This window comes from Poecile atricapillus, chromosome 20 (assembly GCF_030490865.1).
Source record: "Poecile atricapillus isolate bPoeAtr1 chromosome 20, bPoeAtr1.hap1, whole genome shotgun sequence".
In the NCBI taxonomy this organism is placed as follows: Eukaryota; Metazoa; Chordata; class Aves; order Passeriformes; family Paridae; genus Poecile; species Poecile atricapillus.
In genome coordinates this window covers 4147691-4168588 of record NC_081268.1, presented here as the reverse complement: position 1 = coordinate 4168588, position 20898 = coordinate 4147691, and the positions used below count along the sequence as shown (strand labels likewise).

The 20898-nt window shown below is 48.5% G+C and overlaps 1 protein-coding gene across 1 annotated transcript in view; it reads right to left on the bottom strand.

The window, feature by feature from the left end:
- Positions 1–20898, bottom strand: part of VAV2 (vav guanine nucleotide exchange factor 2) — a 122374-nt gene that overhangs the window by 78744 nt on the left and 22732 nt on the right. The window contains exon 2 of the mRNA XM_058853623.1: positions 14936–15052. Within this exon, the coding sequence (XP_058709606.1) occupies positions 14936–15052 (117 nt within the window). The remainder of the gene's footprint in view (positions 1–14935; positions 15053–20898) is intronic.

The following is a 20898-nucleotide window of genomic DNA, read 5'->3' as shown; positions in this document are numbered from 1 at the left end:
TTCCCCGCTTAGGCAATATTGATGGGGTGATGTTTTTGTCCATTACAGGAATATTTTTTTTCCTCTCACAAGGAAATGGATGAAGAAAGTCAGCCCCAGCAACACCATGAATACAGAGTTCTTCCAAAGGCTGAAAGAGGGTAATTTCACTATAAAATCATGGAATGGTTTGGGTTGGAAGGGATCTTAAAGCCCATCTCATTCCAATCCCCTGGGCAGGGACAGTTTCTGGTATTTCAGGTTGCTCCAAGGCCACTTCTCAGGGCTCAGGTGATGCAAAGGACTCACAGATAACCAGTACCAAAGTCAAAAAAACCACAGTTTGTGCTGGAAATCTTGTAGATAAGCCTTGTTCTTGGGGATTTCTGCTAGGTGGGTGGACAAAAAGACAAGGTTTGAGGCTTGTGATGCTAAAAACCAGGAAAATTAATGGCACTGTCCTGCAGGTTGGGGAGATCCTCCACGGATCCTTCCAGGTGGATACGAGGTGACAAAGGCAGCACTGCCAAGGAGTTCACCATACCCAAATTCATACAAAAAACAGGAATAAAGGCAAAGCATACCCTGCCATCCAGAGAGGCAAGCTCAGCCCCAGTGTCTCCATCCCACAGGGAGGCCCAGACATTGAATTTCTCCATGTCAGCTCTTTTTGAACCAGGGAAAAGCCAGCTGGAGCGGGAGGGGACAAAAAACACTGGTTCTCCATTAATTTTAAAGCTGTTCAAAAGCTCACTGCTCCACACTCATGCATCCACATGCAGCATGTGCAGCTCTTTTCTCTCTGCCATGCTCCAGCAGCTCCTGTGTCTTTAGGGGCCAGGGTCCCACCACTGCTAACAGGGATTTAATTCGCTCTGGCTAATATTTTATCCATGGTATTAGGTCATGTTTCTCTTTCCACTTGAAAGGCATCTCCAGCTTATTGGCAGCAGTGAAATTAATAGAGAAATCATTAGAAAGCATAAGGCTGAGGCCGTGCAAATCGCACGGCACACGAGATTATTTCCAAACAATAAAATTAATTGGTGTCATCAGCCGCAAGCAGCGACGCCGAGAGAGCTGGCATTAAAAAACATGGAAGATTATTGACAGCCCCATGCCTCCTCATACATAAAACATTTGATGGTGTGGTTTTATTTGATTATTTCCTATGCATGAAGGCTCTCCCCTGCACAGGGGGTTGGAGCAGACGCAGCTGGGATGGTGATCCCACAGCCAGGAATCATCTGGAGCCTCAGGAATTGGTCCTGAGGCTTGAGGCAGAATTAACCCGGCTGATTTTCAGTGAAAGTGGCTCCTTTTGGACACCTGGGATGCAGGGATTTGCCTGTTGCAGGCACTTCTAGGGAATAAATCCTACTCAGTACTGGCACAGCTCATGGTCAGTTGAACCCTGAGCCAAGTACCTCCCAATCCTCCAAATTTCAGGTTCCAGTCTCCCTGCGCTCTCCCATCTCACCCTGGTGACCCACAGAAACCACACAAACAGAAACAGAGAATTCTGAGCCTAAAAGTGGAAGTTTTTGGCTCTGGCTACACTATCTTCCCCTCAATATTCAAAAACTGCTGAAATCTTTGTAAACCGCACCCACCTGAGAGAGGCAGATGAGGTGTGATGATCCCAGCAAAGCAGAGTGAATACACAGTGGTAAAAAAAAAAAATTAAAATACATTAATTCTAAGCCTTGAGAAGGCATGTGTGAATTTGTTTTGTTTTGGAAGAAAAAGAATAAATAGTAGCTTCAAGTCAGGATAATATTTATCCACATGCTTCACTTTGAAGTTGTGCCCTTGTTGACTTCATGTGGTGTGTGCACACACTAAGTCTCCTCCAGAAAAGGCTTTTCTGAAAGCCCAGCCTTGAGCAAGGAGAAGAAAGGAAACTCTTCAAAACCAGGTACTAATGGAGAAAAATAAACCTCATCTCCAGGGGAATTACCACCGTCCCTCCCAAACCCAAAAGGGGATTTAAACAGCTTTATCACTGCACCCTCTGCAGATCTGTGGAGCAGCCTCTGAGCTCACAGGACTGAATTTCGTGGCAGGAAAAGCAAACTGAGAAGAGCAGCCCAGTTAATCTCCAAGATAAATCCCCATTCACTTGGTTGCTGCCATAAAGAGGAATTTCTCTGTCTTGCCTTTTCTCCCTGCCATCACTTGGATGCATTTCCAGGCTTGGCAGGAACACGTGGGGAGCTGCAGGCAGGGGAACAGGCAGGAACAGGGACAGTGAGAGGCAGGAACGTGCTGGGGCCAGGGCAGCAAAGCCTTGGAAAACACCAGCACATCCAACAGCTCTGCAGGAAACTTCTTCCCAGTCCCACAAGCAGGGCGTTTGTCTCTTGTCTCCAACTTATTTCTGGTTTCTGAAGCTGCCCCATGCATTTCCCTTCATTATTCCTCAAGCAGAAACCACCAGTGATGGGTGGCAGGTTCTGCTCCAGACTTGGCACCCCAAATGCAAATTTCAGGATCCAAACTACACCTTTATACACTTCTCACACGTTTCAGCCCAGCTTTGCTCAGCACATACCAAGGGGCAGGAAATCAAACAGCCCTGGCCTTCCCCAAACAGAAGCACCATGAGGGTTCAGCTCCTTCCTTTCCCCCTCAAATGTTTGGGGTTCTTTTTCCCCAAAATTCCAAGATAATCACACATCACAGACAATCATCAGTATCAAAAACCCTCTTTCATTACACCTTCTGCAAACAACGGGAAGGAAAATGTTCCCTCTCCATATCTTGCATCTCTTATCTCTCTCCACAAGCCCTCCAACTGTTTTCCTAATCCTAAAGCAGGATTCTAAATTCCAGCCTGGCACTCTTTATGAACATAACTGGGTAATGTCTCTTATCTGACCTTCCTTCCACTTGGGTCACTCATATTTATAGTCATGCTTCATTTTTCCTTAAGTGTGCCCTTGTTACCTCATTTACTCATTTATGTTTCAGAGCAGAACAAGGTAAAGAATGGATTTGATTGACCTAGAAATAGAACAGAGGAAAACCACAAGAATCTAAAGATCTGCTTGTTCTTCAGACAGCTCCCACCACGAGGAGCTTGCTGCCATTCGTTTTCATCAACTCTTCCCTCCTCACATGCCTTGCTGTGGCAAGGTAGAGCTCAAAAAGCATCTGGGAAGAGCGAAGTGCTTGAAGTCAAATGGGTTTTGGGCCATTTTACACCCTTTTAGACTTTTTAGAAGTGTCTGCTGCAGCTGATGATGAGACTTCACAGAATGAACAGCTCCCAGCACAGAGCTCTGCTTTCAAAAAGCTTTCTCCAGCATCACCTGCCAGCCCAAGTGGCTGCATCCCATTTTAGCTGCTTCCAGGTTTTCCAGCACTGCCTTTTCCCTGCATTTTGAAGGTCCCTGGCACTGTGAAAACACAAATCCCAAAGCTGAGCATCCCTGGCCACATCCCTGCCCTGGTCAGTCTCTCCTTCCCTCCATCCAGGGCTCCTGCTCTGAACCTTCCCTTGCTTTTTAAACTCTCCCCCTCATCCAGGTGAGAAGTGATGAGCTGCCAGAGCAGGGGGATGAGGTGGTGAAGGGTCAGTTATCTCTGAAGGATAACTGCTCTTCTGTGAGCCATTGAGCAAGGAGAGGCACATTAAAATCACAGGTCCATGGAATCACTGAGCTTGGAAAAGACCTCGGAGATCATCCAGCCCAACCATTAACTCAGCACTGCCAAGCCCATCACTACCAGGGTAAGGCAGGGGGTGTGCCCAGAGCTCCTGCAAGGGACAGTGAAACCCTTTAATGTCCCAAATCAGCTGGGGAGGTGGGAGAGGTGCCCCCAGCACATGCCCCATGGGAGACAGAGGCTGGTGCACCCCTCTGCCAGGGCCCCCGGTGAGGGGCACAGAGGATATGGATGGCATCACACAATTGTCCCCTCCCCTGGCCACTAGACCCTGTCCCACACAGAGCAGAGTCAAGGGGATGAGTTTGAGCTCCCTGCCAGAGCAACTGATCCAGCAAAATCAGCTGGGATCCAGCCAAATGCCTCTGCAGTCCACAATCCACCCTTCAAGGAGGATTCCTGCAGGGGTTCCTGCTAAAGGAGAGATTTCTCAGAGACAAACCTGCTGTGCTTCAGGTCAGCCCTGTCCTTTGTGCATCCAGAGGGAAAAGCACCTCTCCCTCCCATCCCTGCTCCCATCTCCAGCTCCCAGCCTGCAAACTGAGGGGTGAGGGGGACCCAGACAGGAGCAATCTGTAATTTTCCTGCATGAGGCTGCCTGGTGGATCCACCACAAGTGCTCTGGAGTCAGGACCCAGTCCAAAGCTGCCCAGTCTCCAACATTATGAACAAAACCTCCTCCCTGGCATTTGTCTTTAAGCCTCAGTCCTGCAAACCTTGCAATTACTCATTAACTGAGTTTTTATGCCCTTGGAAATGCAGAAAAAGCCTGAAGCATTGCACAAGTGCTCCTTTCTCACTTGAAAAAAAAAACCCAAAAAACCAAAACCTCCAGAAACAGCCTTCTAATAGTGCTGGTTTTAAAATAATTCACTTTGAAAGTACCTAAACCACAGCCCCTGAATTTTCTGCAAGTCCATGCTCCAGCAAGGGAGCAGAAGGTCCAGAAGAGCCAGGATACCCCTTCCTTAAGGGTGAGAAGGCAAAGGACATGGCCACAAAAAACTACTGCAAAAAGCCCTTTTCTCTGCAGGGTTCAGGGTTGGACATCCCCAAAATTTTCAGCCCCACAGCTTTCCTGCAGGCCCCTTTCCAGAGTTTCTTCTCAGAGCTTTGCACCCACAGCTTTCCCAGCCTGTCCCAAAAAAAATCACATCTGGCAGCTCCCCAGGGAGAAACAGCCCTGTGAAAACACAGCCCAGCAGGATGCCAGCAAACCAGTGTCAACCCTTTTCCCTTCCCCAAATCCCTCATTTTCCTTTCCCTTTTCCATCTCCCGTTGGCTTTTAGGATCCCCAGCCAGTGGAACAAGCGTCCCAGTTTGGCTGGGATGGGCGGGGAAGTCGCGATCGTAGGATGGGCTCGACATTTCATCAATGCATAAATGGAATTTGCCAAGAGGCATTTTAAGAGTCAATTCTTCACACTCCAGTAATTAGAACAATATTATGAAAAAAAAAAAAAGAAAAAGAAAAGAAGGGTGAGGGGGAGGGCAGGCAGCAGAGCTCCCAGGGGGACTTGGCTGGCGGAGGAAAGGGGTTGAGCAAACACCAGGAGTCAAGTGAGGCCCCAAGGCAAGAGTCCTTCACAGCATCCCTGCAGGCTGGACCTCAACCAAGACCTTCTCCACTTCCCAGATCTCCATTTTTCTGTGCAGGAGTGTTTTTAAATGAAATTTCTTATTTTGAGATCAAATATGGGGCTGATGAGGCAGACCCAGCTGCCTTCAGTACCTCATCAAGGTCAGCGGGGTTCTTCTGTTTTTCTGGTTCCAGGCAAACACATTCAAGGTCCTGCTCCAGACACTCCCAGTGCGTAATAAATTTCTTTTATGAAGAATAAATCACTATTCTTTTAATAAAGAAAACACACAGAAGTCTAATCCCATTGAGCACTCAGTCCCAAAATACCAGATTCTCACAAAAGAGCTGTCATCTACATCTACAAAAATCAGAGCACCCCAAACTGTTGCATCATCTGAATATACATAAAATCATCTCTGTTATAACAGGATGGAACATCCCAGCTGAAAAAGGAAATGAAACCAGACAAATGCTGGTGGATCCATCTCCAACACCTCCATGGCCACTGGAGCATCCTCTCCAGGGAACTGGAGGGCTCTGCTTGCCCTCCAGCATCCCACACTGGAGTTCCCAGTGCAGAGCCCACACAGCCAGCTTCACTGGGGGATTTCCAGGGGCCAGAAAATTCATTTTTAAATAAAAACTTATTTGCTGTGCAAGTTCTGGCCTTGTGTGAGGCCAGCCTGGGAGCAGGGCTGGCATGTGGGGTTCAGGACACTGCACAATGGTTACTCAGAGCTGCGGAAAGTGGGACTCAGTCAGTTCAACTCACATCTGCAGCGAGCTGTGATCTCAGCCCCACTGCTGGAGCACAGAGGTCCCTTTGATAAATCTCTCTGTACAGGGACTGCAGCACTATTTCCACATGAAAGAAACGTATTCCATTTATTTTCAGTAATCTTTGCAGTCCACTGGCTTGGAAGAGCGAGTTTCTCTCTCCCGACAGAGAGCTGCTGCGCTCCATCAGGCTCAGGTACAGGCAGGGGAGCTCTGTCTCACACCCTGGCTCCCCAAGCACTTATTTCAATCAGTCCCCCAGCATCATCTCCACTTGTTTTGTCTTTGATGTGTGCTCTGAGCAGAGTTTGTCACAGGGACATCCCTGAGATCACACCCTGAGCCTGCACTCAAAATCCTCCCACTTCTATCCTCAGTGCACTCTGAAAGGTCTGTGTAAAGTCTGTGTAAGGGGAAGAAAATTTCTTTGCTTTTCTTCCTTGAGGAAACTCCATAAAGCTCCACTTTTGTATCCCTTCCCTGCAGAGATGTGCACATTTTAAATTATATTTTAAATCAGATGCACAAAATCAAGAGAGCTCACCTGCATGGGAACTTTGGGGGTGACATCCACCCCATCTCCCAGGAATGCACAGCAGCCCTGGAGCTGTGTCCCTGCTGCCACGAGATGTGGGATAGCAGCAGCTCAGGGCACAGGGCTGCCACTGCTTCTCACCACTGCCTGGCATCAAAATTATGCCCAGAAAATGAAGCTTTGCCCCAGGATTAGGATGGGAAACTCCAGGAGGAAACGCTCAGCGCTGCCTCCAAGTGCCACGTTACTTCCAGCCCATTTGAGCATCACTCCTTCCCAGGGTATTTTTAACCACTTTTTTCCCCAAAAGCTTCGGTCCCAGGCTGTGAAATCCCCACCATCTGTCAGGCAGGGAGGTGAAATCCCCAGCACAGCTCCCTCAGCCGCTCCCACACAAGCCTCACTCATTACAAGGAGTGACTGCAAACATCAGTCAAGCCCATGCTGGCTCAGAAATTCCTAAAATTACAACCAAGAGAGGCCTGGAGGAAGGAATAAGAATTCCTGACAAACACCACAAAGTGCAATGCCCACATCATTAGCTTGACCCAGGCTGCATTATGTCCTGCTCCCGTGATTAGGCTCTAACCCCTAACGAGCAGGAGGAGAATGATGTGGAAGAGGGGGACTCTGGCTCACACACCATTAACATTGAGGGTGTAAGTGAATTTTCTGCAGCATCACCATCTCAGGCTCATTAAGTGGAGCACAAAGGGTGAGCCAGGGATGTTGTCCTGCTCCAGATAGGAGAGGATGTCCAACCATCACTTCCCTGGTTTGGAACCAGGCAAGGAAAAGCTGGAAAACAAGGGGAAATTGATATTTAAGATGCCCTTGCAGGTGTCTTGCTCATTCCAGCTTCCCTTGGGATGTTTAGGGAGAAGCTTTTCCAAACCTGCTCACACGAATTGCTCCTGACCAGCCCTGGGATTCTGTGTTATCACCTGGCTCCTCATGTGCACAGAAAGACCACCCCAATACCCTGCAGCTCCATGATATTCCTGGAATTTTCCACCCTTTCTACCCTCACCATCCTCTCCACCCCTCCTGTGAGTGCACCCCAGTGTCCACACCCATCCTGCAGTGGGCAAGTGGGAGGAATCACAAAACCTACAAGGAGTTCTTGAAGAAATATTTAATTTCTGAAGGAAAAAGCAGGAGGAAAAAAAAAAAATCCCATATCTGGAAGCCCTCCAAGAACAAACAAGCAGCCCATTCTGACAGCCAGCGGAACAAAATAGTCCAAGATGGTTTTTTCTTTCCCCTTTAGCTTTCCCCCATGAAGAAGTGTGGGAGGGAGCTGAGGAGCCTCCCCACCATCCCTGGTTTCTAAAGCTGTCCCTGCCTGGCACACTCTCAACACCCTGAAGTCTCTCCCAGCACAGGAGACCCAGAGGAGAATTCAGGGTGAAAACAGCAAACCTCACCAAGCCCCCGCTCTGCTGACACAAGTTTCAACACATTTGTGTCTGCACTGCTTATTTACTGCAAAACATGAACATTTCCCTTCCAGGGAGTGATTTTCCAAGGTAAAATATGGATCTGGCAGGAGCATGGCAGGGCCCAGCCTCACCAGCCACAGCCCATCTCCCCCAGAGCACCCAAACCCTGGGATATCCTGGGCACGGGGCATGGGATGCCCAGGCTCCTCCTGGCATCAGGATGTTTGTGTTCAGCTGTGATATTTCAATTTATTAACTTGCACCAACTCATCTCTGCCCCAAGGAAATTCACAATTTCCTACAGAAGCTTCTTCCCCCTCATTTTTCTACCCATTTCATAGGTCAGATGCTGTGCTCTAAGCACTGGGGATTGTGGAGTTCAGCCACGCCAGAACTTTCAGACTGGCAGTTTCACTTTTTACTAAACCACATTTACACCCATGTGTTAATTTGTTTCTAGAAATGTTAATTATTATTTGTATTGTTTGAGCTTGGGACAGTCTCATCATCAGATGCTGAGGGTTTTAATGAAGAAATAGAAGAGCTTGTTACAGAATCAAAAATTCCTTTTATTCCAAGAGTCCCTCAAGTGATATTAGCCAGGATGGATTTCCTCCCTTTCCCAGAGCACATGATGCTGAACAGTTAAGCTCAAGTGATGAGAGGTTCACTTCAAAAAGGCTTTGCCTGTCGGCATCCTGCACCCACAGTGATGTTCACTGTATCATTAAGCCTCAAAAACCCCATGACATAATCAAGGAGGCTCAAATGAAATCACACAATAGCCAGAAATTGTTGGATCACCCCATAAAAGCCTGGCATCTCTCCTCCCCACTTTTTGGAGATACACTTGTAGGTGTTTTAACACTCAACAGTTTTTATTCCAAAGTAAAAAAAGATCCTTCTCTCCCTGATCTTGTCTAAAATTAACAATAGGAGAACTCAGACAAATCAGGAAGGTACAAGGAAATCAATTTCATACACATTAAGGATATGCATTCATCCATGTCCTGATCAATACTTTGAATTCCAAAACACTTCCATCACTGCCCCAGGCCCAACTGCAGAGTGCTCCCATCAGGACTGTGAGAGCTGCAAAAGACCCTGCCCACACTTGTTTGATGTGAAACACAACATCCCTTAGTGTGACCCCTTGGAAAAATACTGGGGAAAACAGCCAAGAAACGGTGAGGGGAAAAAAAAAAAGGCAAAAAAAGAGGCAAAAGTTCCCAGAATGAACATTTCTGACTCTTTCAGTTGCATTGAGAAGCTGCACATCTCTAAACAGTCTGGAGCTTTAAGCAGGGGAGAAAAGAAGGGGGAAAAGCAGAGACTTTGCCACAATTAAAAGCTGTTCCTGCAGGGAATCCCAGAGGACCACCAGCTCCTGGATTGTGGCATTTCCATCTGCTCCAGCATGACCACTCTCGTTCTGGGCCCTGGAGGTGACACCACAGGTTGGTGGCTCAGCTCCATGGGCACAGCCCAGGAGTGTCACAGAGGTTCTGCCCTCGGGGTGCAGTGAAAGATTAACTGGCTTTTATCAGCAGTGTGTTGCCTAAGCAGGATTTGAGGCTGTGGTGCTGCTTCTGAAGCCCTGAACACCCCAAAATACCCCAGCACAGCCCTATCAGCACAAACTGCCCCCAGCAAGTGGCAAAATCCAGTTTCTGCCAGGGCTAAACCCAGAGTAGGGAGTAATTATCAGGATTTGGAGTCTAAAAGTGTCCATTTCTGGAGGTGTGGCTGCAGCACCACATCCCTCACAGCAAACATCACCCCAGAATGGTCCTGCACAGCACAGCCAAAGGCATTCCTGGTTCAGGCTTGACTGGCCCAAAAAATCTGTAATTCTGTGCTTGTGTTTTGGGGAAGTCCAGCATCAGGGTTCCTGCAGACACTGCACCTGCAGCACCCTAATTCTAAACCATGAGCTCCCAAGCCCAGGTGAACCCTCCAGCTGGCAAAGGGAGGGAAGAACAAACCCAAGCTGTGCTGCTCCAGTCTCCTTTTGCCACTTGGAGCTTCCATCCCAATGTCCAAACCTCCTGAACAACTCCAGCAAGGTCATTAAACACCACCCACAGCTCCTGCAGTGGGGAGTTAATCATCAACTTCTGCACTCATAGCCCTGCACAGGCATCCAGGGCTGCCTTCCCCGTGTTCTCCAGCACTTCCCAGAGCTGGGGATTCTCCCTCAGGCAGGAAGAGCAGTCCCAAAGGCTCTGGGAAAAACCCTGGTATGGGAACAGGGGGCTCTTCCTTTGGTGGGGACAAAGTGTCAGCAAGCACTGGGCAGGCAAGGAGTTAAGTGGGTTTCTTCCATGCAATGACACAAAAATCTCATGGCAGGCCGGTTACTCTACTGCTCCCTCGGGAATTTAAAAAATAAAAAATAAAAAATATAAAACATCCACGCCCTTCTTTTGGAGAGTTCTCCTCACTTCCCTCCCCACCCACCCTGGTGACACAGCGATGCTCCCACTGCCACAGGATCCCCCTGGGCAAGCAGCCAGTGCCACAGAGCCATCTGAGGAGCTGGCACAGCAGGACACAACACGGGAACTCCCACCCAGGATTTGTGAAAATAAGGGGCAGGGCTGGGATGGGACACCCAGCTGGGCTGCCAAGCGCTGCTCTTCTCTCCCAGACGTTATTGCTTCATGCAGAGAGAAAACACACTGCTTTTAATATGTTCTTGGCTCCAGGAGGTCAGGAAAAAACCCTGAAAGTCAAAATGAGAGAAGAGATGCTCCCACCAGCAGCAGGTCAGAGCTGGCACTGGGTTTGCTGTGTTACTGCAGCCGTATATTCAGAATCCTTGCAGCTTCCACCTTTCTATATTAATTCATATAAATCTCTCCCTTTCTCTGCCCAGACTGTGTTAAAAAGCACCCTTAAAAATACTGCTGCAGGGCTAGTGGCTCCTACATGGCGTTGGAGATGCTGGAGGGAGGGGAATTCTCAGCAGAGAAACAGAAACACCAACCAACTCTCGGTTATGAATCCCTTAAATAATTCAGACAACGCTCCCCACCCTCCTGTCTGAAAGTGAGCAGAAAAACGGAGTTTTCTGACTCTCTGTCAGCAGGGTGGGGTGTGACAGAAAGGGATGGGGTGACTGTGGCAGCTGAGCCCCTCCAGAGCTATCCCAACCCATCCCAGTGGATGGCAAGGGGGAATCCTGCACTTGGAAAACTCTCCAGACAGTGCTGGGGACAAACAGCATCCAGTGAGGACAGCCTGGATCCCCCCAGAGCTTTCCAGGAGCTTTTTCCCAGAGCTTTCCACACCAGCCCATCAGCAGGAGGAAGGGGACACCTTTATACCTGAAGCAGTTACCCCAGATTTACAAAGGACACTCTTTGCTCTCACTGTGCTTTCAGTGATTCCAAGGCAGCTCTTGGCACAGCCACTGGAGCGTGCCAGGCTCGGGGCCACCTCCCCACCACCCACATCCCCTCCCTGGCACTTCAGCCACACAAAATAAACCTCATTTGAGCCCTGCCCCAGCCATATACCAGCAAAAATCTGGGTGGGTTCAGCTGAGAGGAAGAATCGATCCAGACCCTGCTCCAAACCCTGCTCCAGCTGCGAGGTGGGTGCAGCTCTCTCTCCCCATCCTCTGGACCAGAACCAGAGTGGAAAACATGACTTTAATTTCAGTACCAGCATCCCCTCCTCTTTCAGCTGACCTGTGAATTGCTTCCCTTTTTCATTTTTACATCAGCATTTTTTCGTATCTGTGGGGCAGGGGAGGGAAGACCCTTATCTTGAAAAAAAAAAAGGGGTTTTTCAAACAGAGCAGGAACTTCAAAAGGAATTCAGGATGATTAAATCCATGTCAGGAGAGCAGAGAGGAGCGGGAGGGTAATAAATGGCACGCTCCACAGGTTTATGAATATTTGAACTATATTTCTTAAAAAAAAATTGTACATTACTGCAAGTTATTTAAAATGAGTAACTCCTTTTAATGAACCTGGCTACCATCACGCTGACTAATAGAGTAATAAAGAGTTTAATCCATATTTATGTACATTTTATGTCATTACAGTTGGTGCCAATAAATTAGCAAGTCCAATAAGAGTTTGATTTTATACCATCACCGCTACTAAATGTGTAACAACACACACTACATGAGCACCAGCTTTTTATTTTATTTCTTTTTGAAGAGCCAGGCTGTACTAACAGAGACTGGGCACAGCAAGCCTGCAGAATCCAACCCTAATTAGGGATGAGGCAATATTAACTGGGGTTTTACTCCTGCATCCTGCAGCCACGGAGAAAACACTTTTGCAGATGCCACTGGTGATTTATGGAGAGCTCTGAGCCACTTTAAAGGGATCAAATTTTCAAAAATAATTAATATAAGTACATTTTTTGAAAGGGCATGGGTAGAAATACAGACACCAGCATCTCAGATCACTCTGTCACGAGACACAGCACAGCCCCCACCAGAGCAGGACTGCTTAGCAACTGGACATGGGGGGAAAAGGGCTGGCTGTGAGTAATTCCAGCTGGCCATGAGCAATTGGAAGTGGCCTTTGGGCTGCCCTGGGGAGCTGGGAGATGCTGCAGATCACAGGGAATGTGATGCATCCATTTGGCAGGAGCCTGAGCGCGCCCATTCCCAACATCCCGCAGAGCCGGAGCTTCCCAGCCCCACTGGGATTCCCACATGGTTCACGATCCCATTTCACCAGCTGTCACCCTGCTGACAGCAAAAAGTACCTTCCCAAGCTTAAAACTCAAGGAAAAAGCAAAGCCAGGAGTAAAGCTGGACCTGAGGAGCCCCCAGGCAGAGCTGCTCCGTTGGAAGGGGCTCCACTGCTCCCATGGCAGCTCCTCCTTGCAGAAGTCTCAGGAGCCAAAAGGAGTGATGGAGACATGAAAATCACTCTCAAAATGACAGCTGGGCGAGGCAAAACTGAGGGATCTTATTTTTCATCCTCTTTTAAAACACCAGTGGTTTTCTAACACTAAAAAACCCCAAAGATTCAAAGCCCTTTACGCAGAGGTTGGCACCAAGTCCCTGCCTTTCTCCTCAGTAATTACACTCCAGCAATCCCAAAAGCTGCTGGTAATTGCTGTCCTAGTGGCCTTTTGGTTTGGAGGAGAGGAATAATTCTCCCAGTGGCATCCAGGAAGGAAACACCCAACACCACTCCACCAAAGCCCCCCTGCAATTAAACGCTCGGCTGTTACTCTGTCCCATCAGAAATGCCTCCTACATGGTGTAAGTGTCCTGTAACCAAAAAAAGTACCACTGGGCTGAGGAGTGAATAGCTCCAGGAAGGATTTTTTGTGAGTGAAGTCTGTGTTTGGCCAGTGGGGACGTGGATTAGAGACTCCTTTTGCTCTCGCCGTGACTCAAAACGGAAAAGGAGCTCTGGTCAACAGCAGATTTTTCCCTGTTTGTTTGCTTTGCCACTGTTGAACACAGATCTGAGGATAATGTGGGAATGAAAGGTGGTGAAGACAATGGCAATGTTTTGACAGGCTTCCAGAGGGATTTAGGGTGGTGCAGAGCTGGACAGCTGATACCTCCACCAAGCTGATTAAAAAAAAAATAAATTAGGTTTTCGTGCAGAGTCTGAGCTTCCCACATTTTCTGTGGTTGGTTGAGGATGACGATGCACATGAAAACAAGCACGATGCAGGCAATAAAATACATTTGGATCTCTTAGAAGTTTATGACACATTTCTTTCCCAAGTCTCCTAAAAAACCAGATTGCCTTGAGGGAAGAGGGAGTGGCAAATCACCCCCCCAAGTCACAAAGCACCTCCAAAAAGTGAACAGGGGGAGGGAAGAGCTGTTCCCTCAGCAGACCAGGAAGGAAAGCAAACTGTGCTGATCAGCTGATGTGTTCTGGCAGTGTTTAACACCAGGCCCCATTAACAGGCATCAGAGGCAATCTGAAACTGCACAAAGCAAGAGACAATGTGATGATGAAGCAGCATTTTAATTAGCAGCAGTTCCTTCCCCAGCCCAAAAGGTTCCTTCTGTGCATTCATATTCCCAGAACAACAACTGCCTTCTTGTATTCCATAAATCAAAAAAAAAAAAAAACCAAAAAACTCATAAAACAAGGCACTGCAATTGCACATTCCACATAATGGTCCAGAAATAAATTAGGCAATAAATATCAAATAATATATCCCCATCAGCAGCGAAAATCTACTCCTTGGATAATCAGAAGGGAAGATGCCTTCCGGCAGCTTGTGTCTGGCAGCTCAAACCAGGTAAAACAATACAGAGCTTTAATAAATCTTTTATCACCTTTTCTGCTGAAGCATATAGCAATTGTCCTGGGTAATGGCTTCCCTGAGCCCTGCATCCATCAGCCCTGATGCAGCTGCTGTCGAAGCCAGGGGATCACAACAAGAGCCACTCGTCAAAGCCAGGCTGAGTTCTCCTTGTTCGGTATTTGGTGGAACCATCACTTACAGCAACACATTCACATTTCTGAGAAGCTCAGGACACTCATTTCACCCTGCCATGGAACTCCCACAGACAGACACTCACCAGACATGTGACAAAAATCATTCAGCAGAGTTCATTCACTCTGCAGAGGTGGCAGCGGATGGGGAAGGGCTGAGGGAGGTGTGGACCCTGTGCAAGGTTTGGTTCCTCTCAAAAACACACAGGTCACATCATTTAGAGACTGATCCCAGAGAGTTTTTAATCTAAAGCAGAAAAATTGAAGGCTTGGTCCACCCTTCACTGAGGGCACAGCAGAATCAGCCCCCAAATATACTAAAACAACCCCTAAATACACTGAGGACACAGCAGAACCCTAAATACACCACAAGCACAAGGGAACTGGTGCCAAATTCTCAGAGTCTGCTCAGAAAACCACAAAACCTTTGTATTTTCATCCCAAACCTGGAGCACAAACCCCAGTGCCAGACTCATCCCTTCCCAGGAGCTCAGGAGTAACTCTTACCTTCCCGAAATCCCGCACATCGAAGAGGTCAAAGGGATCAAAGAGGTCACTGTTCCTTAACCCAAACTTGTCGTGACACACTTTCAGGAAGGTCCGGATGTTCTTCAAACACAGAAACTGGGGGAGAAAAAGGAGAAAAGGAAAAGTGAGACAGGCACGAATTATAACTGAGATTTACTGAGTTAAATGCAAGGCAAGTGAGCAGGGACTGAGAAACTCGCACTGTAAATCCAGGCAGGAGTTTATTTGTTGTTTCTGAGGGTGTCTGGGTGCCCTGTGAGGGCTCCTGTGTTCTCAGCTGCACACCAGGAACACAACGCCCCTTTGAAAAACAAGTTTCTCCCAAGGTAATGTTGCTGAAGGGCTGCAAAACTCAAGCCAGGACGTTTCTCTTTCAAGGTCAAAGGCAAATATAAACTACAGCTGATGTTCCACAGAAGTGTTGAACATTTAACCATTTCCAGCATGATCCCCTTTGGTTCCCTACAGAAGGGACATGAGTTACAGCAACAGGACAAGGGGGAACGGCTTCAAGCTGGCAGAGGGCAGGGTTAGATGGGATATTGGGAAGGAATTGTTCCCTGTGAGGGTGGGAAAGCCCAGCCCAGAGCAGCTGTGGCTGCCCCTGGATCCCTGGAAATGTCCAAGGCCAGGCTGGACGTGGCATGGAGCAACCTGGGAGAGTGGAAGGTGCCCAGGGGTCAGATTGGATGAGCTACAATATCCCTTCCAACCCAAACCTCTGGTCATCCAGCAAGGTTGACTGGCTAGGCAACATCAAGTTTCTCTTTAAAAAAATCCTGTCTTTAGCCACAGCAATAAAAGGTTGTTTATCCACAATCATCAGTGATTCTGAAGCCTGAGGGCTCCAGAGGGTCTAGTTCCTGGCAGCACAGGGGGAAAAGAAGAGAAAAATAAAAATCTGTTTCATATTTGCAGCTGCATCACCTACATCCTTCATCTGCTGAGCCAGCCAATTAACTTCCCTTCTTTCTGCATCCTCGCTGCAAAACACCTTCCATTTATCGCTGTGTCTTTAGGCAACTCTTCACTTTTTTCAGGCAATTCCTTACAAATACCTAACAAATATGTTGGATTCCTAAGGAAATCAATCCATTAAGGGGGTGAATCACCCCCATGTGATCAACAGGCAGAAGAGCCAATCTGCCTTTGGGTGGATTTCCTCAGCCTGGTTTTGTCACACTGCACAATCTTGGCTCCCCAAGCTGTCATCAAGCACACACCACATAAAGACACCGCTTGCAAACTTCACCCAGGGTTCAAAGCAAAAGAAAATAGCTTAATTTTCTTTTAATTAAAAGAATCAAAGCAGAGTCTTTGGGGCTGTGGTATCTCCACAGACGAGGCACAGCTCGTTAGCGCTGCTCTGGGGATTAGACACGAGGTTTTCCAGCCATGGATTAGCAAAACCACCTCAGTAACAGCAGGCTGGTTCACCTACACAAAGCAAGAAATAACCTTTTACCCTTCTCCCCCAAGCCACAGGGCCAGCACAGGAGGTGGCACAGGAAAGTCCCATTGCATCACAGCCTTCTCATTAGACAAGCACGTGCCAGAGGCAAAAACTGAAAACAAATCTGGTTTTCTAGGGCATTCCTCTATCTCATATAAACACTGCAGTAAATAGAAGTGTCTAGACTGGGAGGTTTTTGGTTGGGTTTTGTTGGGTTGTTTTTTTTTTTGAATTGCTTTACAGGCTCTCTTGCTGACATGGGTTATTTCATAACTTTATCTCCTGAGTCTCTGCAAGAATTTGCACCCCAGGCTGTATGTGCTGCTGCACTGCAGTCCCACTGATTCCAAAGTTCCAGCGTGTGCTTATTTCAAATCCTTTTAAGCCTCCAATTTTGAAAGTTAATGGCACAGGGTACAGCCACAATTACACACAGCAAGATGCAAACTCCCTCTGCAGAGCCGCCCTGCCCTTCTGCAGCACTGCCTCTCATCCTGAGCACTCCCTGCTCACCCCAAATCAGAATCACACAATGCTTTGGGTGGGAAGGGATATTCAGGATTATCCATTTCCACCCCCCTGCCATGGGCAGGGACACTTTCCACTAGCTCAGGTTACTCCAAGCCCTGTCCCTGGACACTTCCAGGGATGGGGCAGCCACAGCTTCCCTGTGCACCCCGTGCCAGTGAAGGAACAAAAGGCCAAAAGTGATGTTGCTCACCCAATTCAGATGTGGAAACCACCTCAGCACAGCAGGTAAATGAGGAGAAGGCACCTGCCACAGTGGCAGTGCCCTCCTGCAGCTCCAGGTGACATCAGCAAAGAGCCACCACGCCACCAGCCAGGCCCTGAGTGCCAGCAGGTGACAAACATCAAGGAAAAAAAAGCCATAATCTGTTTAACAAGCTGCTGAAAAGGTAAAACCCAAAGAAAACAATTAACCAGAGTCCTGCCCCAGCAGTGAGGAGCTGGCAGCAGAGCAAGGCCACCACGCTGCCCACAGGAAAAGCCACCACTCAGGGTGACAACTGCAGGTGGCTTTCACCCTCATCCTTGAGCACCACGAGTCCAGGTGGGGACTCCCAGAGTGGGTGTTGGTGGCACAGCTCACTCCTGGCACTCTTCCTGTGGCCAATCTGCAAAGTGTCCTCTAGTTCTTTTTATTTCTTTGGCGTTTTCGAGGTCGCTGTTGATGGAAGATGATGAATTCTTGGCTCAAGACTGTTACCTCAACAGCCACATGTTAAAATTAGCTCCAGTTTAATATGGGGTGTGCCAAGGCCATTTTATTCACCAGTCAATCACACCTTTGGACAAGCAAACATTTCACAGGAGAAAAAAAGAGCAAAATCAATGCTCTCCAAGGGGCTCATTCAGCACCTGTCAGGCCCAAAATCAGTGGTGTCATTTATCTGCTTCGAGCAAAGCTGGTGCTGAGCAAGGTCCTGAGATCTCCCCTGGTGCAAGGGAGCACAAATAACACAAATTCCCAGTCCTGCCACCACCCTCCATTTTTGTGCATCCAAAACACCCCTGGGAGCCACCAGCCATGGCTTGGGCACACACACCATGCTCAGATCTGGGTAGAGATCTGAGACCACAGAAAATGCCGTGGCTACCAACATTTCCAGCCTCTGGAACAGCCACAGAACAAATCCTTGGGTGGGAAGAACATCCTGGGCACTGCAAAGCCCATCAGAGAGGGAAGTTAAAGCCAGAGGGAAGAGGTGACTGGAACAGGGATGGAATTGTGCCTTGTCTGGTAAAACCAAACACCTTGAAGGTAATAGATGAGGAAATCTCTGCCCCAGCCCTTGGAGGGCTGTAAAGAACCAGCACTAGAGAGAGGCAGCAGAAGGGCCCCATCACCTGCACTCACCCAGTTTCAGAAGAGCTCTACTTATTTTTAACCACTCTGCAGAGTCATAAAGTGAATAAACTGCTCTGAACTCCCACTGGGAGCCCTGGGCCACCCTCCTGCACGCAGGGTGGCCAACAGCCCTAATGCCTGGCACATGCTGGGAGCTCCTCAGCAGCTTCTGGGACACTCTGTTTAAAAGCAAGTTTTCATGATTTTCTCTCTTTTACTGGATTCAGTGAGTTTAGAGACTCCTCAGATGATCACAGTGCATACAGAGGGTTGTGCTGCCCAGTTTTTGTGCCACTCAGGCTCAGAAAGGCACTGGAGGTGCCTCCAGGCGAGGTCAAAAAAGGGTAATTTGGCTCTTGGGGAAAGTGCACTTTGCACAGGGACACTGGGATCTCAGCAGGGACAGACCCAGCCACCCCAGGGCAGGAAGGGCAGGGCCAATGTTCCTGCAATTGGAAACTCCAGCTCTGGGGGTGGGAGAACAACCTTTGGGAGGGTGTGGGGGACTCAGCCCCTTCTTCCTCCTCACACCCCCACTTCGGGCCCCTCCCTGAGGTCCCCAAATGACTGGGAACCCGTAGCACCTGAGCTGACAAGACAGGAGCCATTTCCAATGCAAATTCATCAGAAAAGAGCCAACTACCCCAGCAGCTCGGCCTGAGTTGGAAACACGTCCCAGCCCTAAAGGCTTGAAGGCCACACATGCTTCTGACACCCACCAAAACTGCTTTGTTAATGGAAAAACACAACCATTTTGTTTGGAAAAGACCTCTAAGATCGAGTCTGACCATCCACTCAGCGCTGCCAAGCCCTCCACTGAGCCAGGTCCCTAAATGCCACATCCATACCCCATCAAATCCCACAGCAATGGGGACTCCGTGGCTTTCTTGAGAAGCTTGGTGGTGGCAGAGATGGACAAAAAGCTGGAAAATGCAGCAGCAGCTGCTCAACAACCAAACAGGGGTCCCAGGTGGGGTCTCCTGTTCTCTAAACTATTTTTTCACCCAGTGATTTAAGAAACTTTCTAATCTACACACCTACACTTTTAGCTTTTTTCATCTAACTTTATAATTTGTTTTCATGTATCACCATGAAAACATGCTCAAGAATTTCATATAATATGAAATTCAATGTTCTCTTGAATCCTAGAACTAAACACTAGAAACAAGGGCACACAGTCTGCATCTCAGACTCCAACATGGAGGAGCATCAAAGCAGCCCCTGCTCCTCACACTTGGGATGGACGTGCAAAGCTTGGGAATCTCTGAGAGACTGCTCTAAAAATGCCATGAAACACAAGAAAAGGAAAGAAATGAGGAGGGTGATTTTGCCTGGAAGGGCAGGAATATCCAGCAGCTCTCAGCACTTTGGAAAGGGCCTTTAGGAGAGGGGTTGGGGCTGTGGGGGAGCACACAGTGGCACACAGGGTGTCCGGGCACACGGCCACGTGCCCAGCGTGGCCAAAGCCATGGGCTTGAAATGTGTCTTGAAGCATGCAAGGAATGCTGGAGCTCTGCTGGGGGAGATAACTCTGCTGATGAATGAGGAAAGGAACTTTCTTTAGCACTTCCTGGCCACGATGCCAGATCTCCCCTCACATCACTGCTGGCACAGCTCAGAAGCGCCGGGCGAGAAGCGAGTCCTGAACAGGGAGCTGGCAGTGTCTGCTTGTCACAGGCCCTGCAAGCGGGCAAGGGAAGCTCTGTTCTTGAGAAAACACATCATTTCCAAGGGGAAAACAGGTGTCCCATGGCACAAACCTCTGCAGAGAGCTAAAGGATGCGTCTCTGAGCCATGCCGAGTGCCCCTGTGCTGCTCTGATATTGCAGAGGGGCATCAAATCTCCCTTGGCTTCCTCCAACATCAGGAATGGAGAGCAAATCCAAGGGAACCCAGTGGGAGCTGCAGGGCTGCAGCCAGCACATGGCAAGGGTTGGGATTAGGTGGTCTTTGAGGTCCCTTCAAACCCAAACCATTCTCTGATCTAAAACTGAAAATTGTGACCTGTATCTGATCCCTCCGAATGGCTCTGCCCCATCCAGCTCCCCTCCACATCCAGGGCTCCCCAGGACAGTTCTGGGAGCAGCAACCACTCAAAAGCACCAGTGTAGCTCATATTCCCCCCACCAGCAGCACCAAATCTCCTGTGGCTTTGTTCCTCCCCAGCTTTGTTCCTCCCCAGCTTTGCCCCATTGTCTCTGGCAGCACAAAACCTCTCTGCAGAGAATTCTCCTTCACATTTGGATTCAAGTCGCAGCTCATCAATTACTTCAGATGGACAGATTAAATTTCAGGTTGTTGGACAGCAGATTTATCTATTGAGAAGTGGAGAATGAAATTATTTCTCAAACAGTTTAGCACTATTATTTCTCCCCCACCCCCTTTCAAAGCCATTCCCATTGCTGAGTGCTCCAGGGCTGGGCAAATTCCACTTAGGGAGGCTGATTAATGAGCCTGAAACACTGATGAGGGCTGACCTCTCCACAGCTTCTCCTTCTCACATCTACTCACAAGCACCATTTATCCCTAGGAAAGCACCTGAGGGAAAGCAACCATGGATTTTAGCATCCACCCATGGCAGGGCACTGGGAGGATTGGGAGAAAGCAAGGAAAGGTCCT